This window comes from Lucilia sericata, unplaced genomic scaffold (assembly GCF_015586225.1).
Source record: "Lucilia sericata isolate MDLA Ls3-8-SP2 unplaced genomic scaffold, ASM1558622v1 Contig000010F_arrow, whole genome shotgun sequence".
Classification (NCBI taxonomy): Eukaryota; Metazoa; Arthropoda; class Insecta; order Diptera; family Calliphoridae; genus Lucilia; species Lucilia sericata.
The window spans coordinates 1,050,858-1,062,120 of NW_023994050.1; the positions used below are offsets into that span (position 1 = coordinate 1,050,858).

Below are 11,263 nucleotides of genomic sequence, written 5' to 3' on the forward strand. Positions count from 1 at the left end.
CAAACATTTTTGAAGACCTTAAATATACTTTTCAGGGCAGCACTAATGTACAGATATACTTATGCATAAATAAATACATATGTATGTACGTAAACTTGTATTGTGTGTAATTAATTTAATTATTAATTATTTTAATTGTTTAATGTTAGCTCAATGACTACGACCTACTAAGTACTGTATTGTCTAACTAAATATGTATCTTAATTATAGCTACTAAATGCAATGCAAAATACAAACTGTATAATTATTATCTACTGTTAGGTAGAAGAGAATCATTCACGTATATAAGTATGTATAAAAATAATGGTAATATAAAATAATTTGTCGACCAGAAAAATCACTAATTACGTTCGTACATGTTCAATGGAATTGAAGAGATTATTTTTTTTCTGTTAATTTGTTCTTTACATTTTAAAATTAGTTGGAATTGCAGGTGTTATTCATTCCCACAATTAAACGATAATAAAATTTAAAATAAAAAATAATACTAAACTGTTTTGTTAAGTTTGTATTATTTTTATAAAAAATTTACCCGAAACGTCATGAACAGCTTCGTATTTATTATGATGATGACGATTACAAGAGAATGGCAATGTGCCTCCACGGAACAGCGACCGCTACCGGTTTAACGGCGAACAGCAGAACAGATATTTATTTATAAAAGCAACAGTTATTGTTTTCATGGATGCAGTGCGATCATTAAACGATAACAAATAACACATCAACAATAAGCAAACATCATAATTTTTAAAATCGGAAGAAAACACGGCGGCATATACATATGTAATCTTAGTGTTTCTACTGATTTGATCAATTAATCAATCAACTTATAAAATTAACATAACAAATTTATTTGTTATTATTGCACTTACTTGAAACAAATTTGCAATTGCTAAATTTAATTAAAATGCTCGCCAGCGAGAGTATTCTTCGTAGTCACCATCATCGTCATCATCACAATCATCATCACCTCAATCAGCCACAAGAGCAGCAGCAACATACTAAACAATACAATGATTCTATATATAAGCAACAAGTCGTACACGATGCTGTCGAATCTAATGAATTGGCACGAAATACCTCCGTAAATGCATTTAATTTATCACATCCTATAGTACCTTCACCCACTAATGTAAACGCTCGTGACAATGACATTGTAAATGTAAAGTGCAAAAATAGTGGCGCGTTGTCAACAGATGAGAACAGAGCCACATCCATAAAACAGCTTAATAAGTTACAAGATAAATCGGATAAAATGAACTCAAACTCGATAAATTGCCTAATTGCCAGTCATCCAAATGCCGACTGTGAAAATTTTATACGCGAGTGTGTTGGCGAAATAATAAAATCGGCCGTCTTCGCCGGGACTAATCGCTCCAACAAAGTTGTGCAATGGCATTCACCCGAAGAACTCAGAGAACTATTTGATTTCAAGTTGAAAAATGCGGGCGAATCAAGGGAAACCTTATTCGATTTACTACAGAAAACAATTGATTTTTCGGTGAAAACGGGACATCCATACTTTATAAATCAGCTGTATTCTGGACTAGATCCTTATGCTCTGATTGGTCAGTGGTTGACCGATGCGTTGAATCCTAGTGTCTATACGTACGAAGTGGCTCCTGTATTTACGCTTATGGAGGAAGAAGTTTTATCTGAAATGAGACGTATAGTTGGATTTCCCAATCAAGGGTACGGAGATGGTATATTCTGTCCTGGAGGTTCAATTGCAAATGGTTATGCAATAAGTTGTGCTCGTTTTCACAAATCTCCCAATTCAAAGGTAAATAAATAAATTTATATGTACTATATGTAGGTATGTGTTCATGTAAATTCAAGCACATCAACATTAGGTGTATAACCAATGTTCTAAGATACAACGAAAAAATAGATAGGTTAACTTAACCAATCCAGTGATTTTTTATTTACCTTGTGTATTAAAATTATATATTCATAAAAATCTAAAAAAATCCCTCGATGAAATGCATACCGTAAAGGCCCAAATAGACTACACAAGCGGCTTGACAAACATACTTTTTTCATTCCCACACACACTACACAAACATTGCTCGTACAGACACAGATTTTTTCATGTTTTTGTGAACTTGCAAAGATAAAGATGTAAATTTTTCTTAGAAATGTAAATTTTGTGAAAAAATTTTTATTAATGAATACACAAAGGTTTGACAATAATTCAATATGTTTGTGTAAAAATCAAAATTTTTTGAATTTTGCACAAACAAACAGCAAGCATTTGTACAAACACGAAACACCGTATTCGTATTTGTTTATATTATCAAATTGGACAAATCGTTTTTGAGTTATGCTAAAATACAGTATCGGTTAACTAACGGGTTTGAAAACCAATATAATATCGTCACCAAAAATGCAAAATAACTTCAACTCATCAATAAAACAAAAATCGCATGTTTTGTGTTATTAATCACGATACATTTTTATAATTTGGAAAAATAAATAAAATAAAGCAAATAAAAATTAAATATTGTTTTAAAAATTGTTAAAAAATATAAAAGAAAATTACGTTTTTCTACATTTTTGTTATTTTGGAAAATTCGCCGCATTCGTTTAATCATCCATACCATAAAATATTGCAAATACTGACGTAAAAAATATTGAACGTGTAGCATACCCGAGGCATTCATCAATCTATTAAAATGGGTCTAGATCCATATTGATCAATATATATTGAACGTGTTAACGTCTCATCACTATTATTTAATAAATTTAAACACTATACACTAACAGAGGCAGGCCAACAAATTGTTTAGCCTCAAAATTATCCATCACATAAGTTTTTCGAGATATCATGTTTTACCATATTTGAAAAGTTATAAAGCCGCGCATTCAACTTTATTTACAAAATCTGTTATGTCATATAAAAGTCCTATCTTTCTTCCAAAAGAATAACATTTATCACCACTTCGAAAGAAGCACTAAGTGAATTTTTTTACCTTCTGTGGAAGTTATGTTTAATGACTTCTGTAAAAGTGAAAATAATTCTATTTTTTTCAATGCTGAAGATATATTTTTTGTTCTTTCATTTTTATAAGTTAAAAAATGTTATTTTTGGGCTTTTTTATTAAATGTGTACCCTTATTAATGTTAATATTATTTAAGTCAAATTAGTTACATTCTATAATACTACAATTTAAATTCCAAATAACTTCCAAAAAAAGAACATCAAAATTATTTCTTGAGAATGACTTCAGAAGTAGTGAATTTGGAATCAAATAAAAAGAACATCCCTCCTATGACAAGCCGCAGATTTTTTTTCAGTACTTTCATAGAGTAAATTCTACTTACTTCCTTTTAGCTTCTTTGGAAGTTCTTTTTTTTTTTTTGGTGGGGATATCAACAATTTCATCAGGCTATAGCCACAAAATGTATGTTTTGCATTATAATCACCAGGTGCTATAAATCTTGGACCAAGAGTTTTAAAGTATTAGAGAAACAGCTCTCGATTAACATTATACCTAGGAGGACTATATATTGAAAATATTGTAACTCTATATAAGTGGCCTGGATATGGTCCATTTTGTATTCTGGCATTGGAAAATGCCTAATATTTTTTTCTCACTAAAATAGCTGTTCCGCCACAAGCTCTACCACTTGGATGTTTTGTATCATAAGCAGTGTTGCCACAACAAAATTTTTTTCTAACCAAAATTCGAATAAAAATAACCAAATTAGGAAAAAAGTAAACAAAATTATTTTTATTTGTTTCATGTTTATATTTGGACATTAAAATAACAAATTCGTTTTCTGAAGTGGAACTTGTAACTATGTTAAATTTCGTCGCTAAACTGGTATTATGAAGACAGTTATGAGCGTTAAAGTAATTTTCTGTAGGGGATCTTATATGAGACGTATGGTCAATTAAGGACAAATTCTCATAAAATCTGACAGATATTTTAGTTCCTTTAAAAATTGATTATGTTGAATTTTGTTGCTATATTGCAGTACATTATGAGCTTTAAAGTAATTTTCTGAGGAGACTTTTTATGAGGGATAGAGTGAATTATATATCGATCCTCATAAACTTTGACAAATACATTTCCAATAAAACTTTTTTATATTGAATTTCATCGATATACATGCTTTTTTAAGCAATACAGTAATTTTCTGAATAGGGCATAATATGGTGGCTAGGTGAAATCGTTGACAGATATTTCACATTTTCAATACCAAGCAAACTGGGTCAACTAAAAATATTTTGGCAAAATATTTCAGTTTTCTATCTTGTTTCTTTTCGACTCTAACGTGTTTTCAACAATAAATATATGTCTCTTCGCCTATTCGTTAACAAATGTATTTAATATGCTTAATTTCATATTTCTAGGTTCAATATTATAGAAAATTCAAAATGTACCTTTTGTAGAACGAAAAAGTACCAAAAAGTCCCTTTTTATAGGTTCTTACCTAGTCAAGGCCCTACATGCTAAATTTTATCTTTCTATGTTCAATATTATAAAAAAAAGTACCTTTTGTAAAACGAAAAAGTACCAAAAAGTCCCTTTTTATGTGTTCTGGCCTAATCCGGGCTCTACATACTTAATTTCATATTTCTAGTTTCAATATTATAGAAAATTCAAAAAGTACCTTTTGTAGAACAAAAAAGTCCCTTTTTGTAAGTTCTTACCTAGTCAAGGCCCAACATGCTAAATTTCATGTTTCTAGGTTCAATATTATAGAAAATTCAAAAAGTACCTTCTGTAGAACGAAAAAGTACCAAAAAGTCTCCTTTTATATGTTTGGCCTAATCCGGGCTCTACAAACTTAATTTCATGTTTCTAGGTTCAATATTATAGAAAATTCAAAAAGTACCTTTTGTAGAATGAAAAAGTGCCAAAAAGTCCCTTTTTTCAAGGTTCTTACCTAGTCAAGGTCCTACATGCTAAATTCGACTCCGCTTCCTATAAGTATCTAGAAAATATATATACTTTATAGGGTCGGAAAATTATATTATAGAAATTACAAACCGAATGACAAACTTATATATACCCTTCTCACGAAGGTGAAGGGTATAAATATCAGTTGATTAATACTTTAAAGATATTGTGATACTATTCTTGCTTCAATTAGCAGAAAATACTTTATTAATTCTTATTAAATCATTTATCTTAGAATTTCGGCAAATTAGCACAGTATCTGTTTATCAAAATTTCAAATAGGTATAGAAGTTGTAATTATACTTTAAATTTCAAATTTAATTTGGAGGACATAATCTACTAAGTACGTAGACTATTCCCACCAAATTCCATAAAAATCGAAATGCGAAATACAGCTTACTTCGTTTTTTTTTTCATATAAGTACCGCGAGTTCTTTACATATAAAAGTTTCAATAGAAATATTAACGGAAGGACGGACGAGTCTGAATCGACCCAAAAAGTGATTTTAAATTCATGGATGCACCAAAAGGAGAGTGAGGATCCATTATTCACGGTGTTAGATTGGCTAGTGTAAATAAAATAATATTACGGTGTTGTTATGATTTAAATCAACTCATTTAATATGTAGAAAACGCATAGGTACTTTTGCTAAATCCTAAACCAAGTAAGATATCGAAAAATACCTTTGTGTACATAAGTATAACAAGTAGATGTTAAAATTGCAGTAATAAAAAACTTCGAATAGTAAAAAAAAAATTCCACATATTACCAAAATTCAGAACAGGGACGATATGTATATTTACATAGTCGATTTAAAACTAGAGATAAAAGAACTTTTAATTTTATTTTTAGAATATAAGCAAACTGCATTTAGTTCAATTGTTTGCAAAAAATAACCAAAACGAAAAAATAATTCACATGTACACATGCAAAATAAAAATAACCAATTTTGGTTAATAATAATCAAAGTGATCATAAGTCTAGTATCCGTTAATTCTGAAACAATTCTTTATGATAAAGTGCGTTTCAGAGACTAGTAGTATATCAATATCTTGAAGCAGGGGGAATTGTTGTACTTCATGCTTATGTTGGCTAAGGCCGTTAGCATTCCAAAAACAAATCCTTAGAGAATTCATTTTTTATTTAGCAGAATCTGCATGAGCATGCTTTGATTCTGCATCAATTGTTGAAACATATTTTGCATGTTTACCATGAAACTGTTCATGGTTTGAATTAGATTCTCAATGGAGCTTTCAGAATTTGTTTCGGGTACACCATCTTTTAATGCATGTGCATTTGAAAATAATGGGGCATTTTTTCATTATTTGTAAGACTTCTATATTGGGCACTAGAAGTTTGTTTTGCAAAGAATAAAAAATATTTTTTATTCTTTGACATTTAGTGTAAATAAAAATATAAATTATTTTCGGGTTTTAAATACATTAAAAGTGTGGCAAAAAATAATAAATATTAAGTTTAAGTGATAAGAAAAACTATTAAGTTCTAATATCCTCGCAATTTCGCGAAGAAAATTTGAAGTTTTGTGAGTGCGTTTAGTACTCTCAAGTGTGTTTAATTCTCTCAGAAACGTCTGTGAGAAGAGAATAACAAGTTCTGTTTCGCCTATATACCTACTATATGACGTCTGCTAACAATGAAAAATTAAATTTTTATTAAAAATGTATAATTTTTTAGGAATATATCGTCATATGAAATCCAAATGGCCCTAAGTTACAAAAAAATCAATTATTTTTTGATTGATTGATTATGATGCAACGTATTAAAATACATATTCCTGCTAAATTTTACACTCCTACAATCAAAATCAACGTCGCTATCTTCGAAATTCTAAAAGATTATGTAATAACTTCGAAATTGTAAAATGTTATAAGTTTCCATCAAATACAACAAAAATGGCACTTTTAGCGAAACCTTGCGACTTATAGATTTTTTTAACAGCTTTAGAATTTTTTCAAAGAAAAATTCCAATTTCCGAAAATCTTTATGAAAACAAAGAAGCCTTATGCTTTCATTGTTTCGGCCTATTTGACTAAGAAAACCCGATTTTAATTTAGTTAAAAATGTTGAAACTTACTACTTTTTAATGTAACTTACGCCCTTTTGGGTTTCAGAAAAAACAAATTCTCAAAAACCGCAAATTTTTCTTCAAATATTTATTTGTCACTAAAAAATAAGCCTAACTTGAGAAAATGTTGAAAATTTTTGGATTAAATATTTGTTCAATACAACTTAGGGCTTTTTGGATTTCATATGACGATATGAATTTAAAATATAAGATAATAGATACATACATATAGCTGAATAGCAGGGTACAGACACTTTGCTGATTTTCGGCTCGAATTTAACTCGAATTCAACTCGTTTTCCACTCGCTCATAAGCGAGTTGAAAAAACAAAAACATGTAAATATCGCTTACGAAGCGAATACAAAACACATAAAACTCTAATTAAAATTGTGCTCGCGTGTTGAAAAATAAAACTCGCGATTTTGAATTTTAAAACGAGCGATATAAATAAAATAGCGATCGCGAGCGATATTTTTACCTACCCTGCTGAATAGGAAATGTTGTTACATATGCACTATACATGCAATTAATACTACGTTCACACATTAGTGTTTTTAAAGTGAAGATTAAACGCTAATTATTATATTTTCGCACCAACTCTTCACACTTTGGCCTTTTGCCGAAGCTTAATCCACCTTAATTTTCCGCTTAAAGAAGCCAACAAATTAATTAATTAAGTAAAATTCTAACTCTTATGTTCTTAATTCATAATACCAAATTTGGCTGTCAAAGTTAAATGCTTAAAAGTGGAAACTAATCAAATAACGAAAATGTTTAAATTATACAAAAAACTTGACAGCTAAAACTTGAAATTTCATTCAACAGTTCAGGTGCTGCAGCAAAGTACGCAAATCCTTTGATAAAAAATTTTCGAAAGCGATTTTAAGTAAATGACTACAAATATGCATTTGTATAAAAGAATTCTTATATAAAATATTGAATTTTAAATATTTTTTAACGTTTAATCAAAATTCATGATTTTTTAATATTTAATTTTAGAAAAACGGATTATTTGGAGCAAAACGGCAGATCATATTCACATCAGAAGATTCACATTACTCCGTTGAAAAATTAGCAATGTTTATGGGTATGGGCAGTGAAAATGTGTGTAAAATAAAAACAAACAAATTTGGCAAGGTTGATATTGAGGATTTAGAGAAGCAAATAAAGAAATGTATCAGTGAGAATTGCGAGCCAATGATGATATCGGCTACATCTGGTACCACGGTTCTTGGAGCATTTGATGATTTAAATAGTATTGCTGATTTGTGTAAACAATATGGAATGTGGATGCACGTAGATGCTGCTTGGGGTGGTGGAGCATTAATGAGTCCAAAATATCGCCATTTATTAAATGGGATCGAAAGGTAATAAATTTTTGTCTACATATGAATATGAGTTTTATTAACGTCTACTTGGATTTTTCAGAGCCGATTCGGTTACATGGAATCCTCATAAAATGTTAACAGCGTCCCAACAGTGTTCAACATTTTTAACACGGCATAAAGATATTCTTTCTCAATGTCACTCAACAAATGCAACATATCTTTTTCAAAAGGATAAATTTTATGATACATCCTACGATACCGGTGACAAACATATACAATGTGGTCGACGAGCTGATGTTTTTAAGTTTTGGTTTATGTGGAAAGCAAAGGGTACAAAGGGTCTCGAAGAGCATGTGAACCAGTTATTCAAAATGTCTGAGTTCTTAACTAATCAGATACGTGAGAGATCTGGTTTTGAGCTTGTTTTAGAGAATCCCGAATGCACAAATATTAGTTTTTGGTATGTGCCTTCCACTTTAAGGGGTATGGAGAGAAATGACAAATTCTATAGCGAATTGCACAAAGTAGCTCCAAAAATAAAAGAAGCCATGATAAAGAAGGGTTCTATGATGGTAACATATCAACCTTTGCACAATTTGCCAAATTTTTTCCGAATAGTTTTGCAGAATTCATGTCTAACCGAATCTGATATGATATACTTTTTGGATGAAATCGAAACTCTAGGAAGTAATTTATAACTTATGTGGCAAGTTTTTCTATATACTTACATAAATATTTGTATCTAGTGTCATCTAAAATGCAAAACAATTTATCAAAAAAATATGATTTTAAATTTTACTACAAAATACATGAAATTATAAGTTCAGTTTTATCTTGATATTAATTAAAAACAAGTGATACTCTTCAGTTTTTTTATATTTAAAATGTTACGTTATTTGCATTTTAGGTAACCATGTACATACGTATGTATCAAAGTAGTAAATATTTATGTATATTTTTATTTTTACACACAAAACAGTATGCATCAAATTACGGAAAATTACAAACATTATAAATTATCTGTATAATTAAAATCATTATGATATAAGTAAATCCTGCAGAGAAATTATGAAATAAATTACGTTAAACATCAGATTTTAAAAGAATATTATTTTATGGAGCAATTATAGATTTTGAAACATTTAAGGAAAACCATTAGAAACATACAAAATACATGCCTCGTTCATTTGCATATAAAGAGTAATAACTCAAAATATTTATGTTTATGAACTAAGTGCCAAATATTTATATATACGTTCAATAATATTGACTTTTTAAAAAATGTGAAATTTTTTGCGAATGATTTTTTATTAAAACTAAAACATTTGTATTCATTCGTTCATATTATTAGCTTAAACTCAAGAAAAATTCTAATCTCTTACATTTCGCTCATTTACTGCAAGACTGGTATACCACAAAAGTGGCATTGAGAAAATTCTCTATGAATTCGTGCAAAAGAAAATGTGGAAAAGTATGTAGAATTTTCATCACAACTATTAACCCAAAGTGCTTCAAATTCGGGTGAAAAACTTTTAAATTTTACATTAGCGTGTCATTGGAGGGATGTTGTTAATTGTTTACAACTTTGAACTACATCTAATCTTATTTTTAGAAGCAGTAAAAGTCCAATATTTGGACGTCAAAAGTAAACCGCATTCTTTCAATGACACGCTTATGTAAATTTAATTGGTTTTTCACCAAAACTTGATGTGACTTTTCAACATCCATCACTTTTAACTGGGTTTTTATTTGTAAGGAAATATTTGGTTTACAAAAGCAAAAAAATATGTAATCGAATTTTTAGATGTGGTTAAGATGTCGTTTGTAAAGTATGACATCAATTATTTTTTGCTGGGATGTTTAATGTCATTTTACTATTTTTTTAAATAACTTTGAAACATATCAATTGATTTGAAAAATTAAACCTCATATAAACTGAAATTTAATTTTTATTTATCTAATATTCGTCAAAACATGAGTTTTAGTTTTTATGTTTACAATAAAAAACCCATCTCACACCGAAAATAATAGACATGTATGTATTTGAAATTTGTTGAATCTATGTATATGGTGAAGAGAGGTTAGGATAATTTTTATACCCATGGCAGGGTGGCAGGGAAGAAGAGTCACTCGAAACCAAAGGATTTTAGACCTATCAGCTTATCTTCATTTCTGTTGAATACACTTGAGACACTGCTAGATCTTTATCTTAGGAGGAATATTGATACTTACCTGATTTGCAACGCTCAACATGAGGTGATAAGTTGTATTGAGCACGGCTTGATTCATAGGTAATCTTGCCGCGTTTTAGTGTGTTAGGAGAAATGTTACTAGAAGGACAACACAATGAGGAGTACTATCTCTCCTCCTATGGTTACTAGCGGTTAAAGGTATTGTAAGGCTATTTGAATCCAAAGGTAGGAAGATAGTCGCGTATGAGTATGATATTGAGTTACTGGTTAATGGAAAATGTATATCCATAACCAGTGATATCATGCAAACTGCATTGGGTGAGCACATTTCATGGGAGAATGCAAAATGGCTGGGAAATTAGGGACCATGGGTCTATTTGTTCAGGATAAAATTCCTTGTGGAGCGGGGTAAAGTTCTAGGGCAGATCTTTCTGACCCCATGCAGAAATTCTGGCGATGTGGAAAGCGACGGTTAGTTACAGTTTATGTCGATAGTCAAGCTGCACTTAAAGCGTTGATATGTCATACAGTGCATTCATGCATAGTCGTTGATTAGCTCTTAGTGATATTATGAGGCTGTTTACAATAAGAATATGTTGGATACCAGGACACTGAAATGTAAAGAGTAATGAGGAAGCAGACGAGCTTGCAAGGCAAGAAGGGTCAAGCCACCAATTTGACACTATTTCAGGATGATCTCTTATAGAGTCCGCAAAAACTAACCAGTCTTGGAGCATTAAATTGAT

At 30.1% G+C, this 11,263-nt stretch overlaps 1 protein-coding gene across 1 annotated transcript; it reads left to right on the plus strand.

The window, feature by feature from the left end:
• The first annotated feature begins 666 nt into the window (after positions 1-666).
• Positions 667-9,420, plus strand: LOC119603831 (cysteine sulfinic acid decarboxylase). The gene is made up of 3 exons (XM_037956035.1): positions 667-1,783; positions 7,997-8,364; positions 8,426-9,420. Exons 1-3 carry the CDS (start codon positions 908-910, stop codon positions 9,021-9,023), a joined length of 1,842 nt encoding a protein of 613 aa, XP_037811963.1. The 5' UTR covers positions 667-907; the 3' UTR covers positions 9,024-9,420.
• Positions 9,421-11,263: the final 1,843 nt, after the last annotated feature.

Coding starts and splice junctions, on each gene's coding strand:
- LOC119603831 (XM_037956035.1), top strand. CDS start 908: ATGCTCGCCAGCGAGAGTATTCTTCGTAGTCACCATCATCGTCATCAT. Junction 1,784..7,996: donor ACAAATCTCCCAATTCAAAG/GTAAATAAATAA, acceptor ATTTAATTTTAG/AAAAACGGATTATTTGGAGC. Junction 8,365..8,425: donor TTATTAAATGGGATCGAAAG/GTAATAAATTTT, acceptor TGGATTTTTCAG/AGCCGATTCGGTTACATGGA.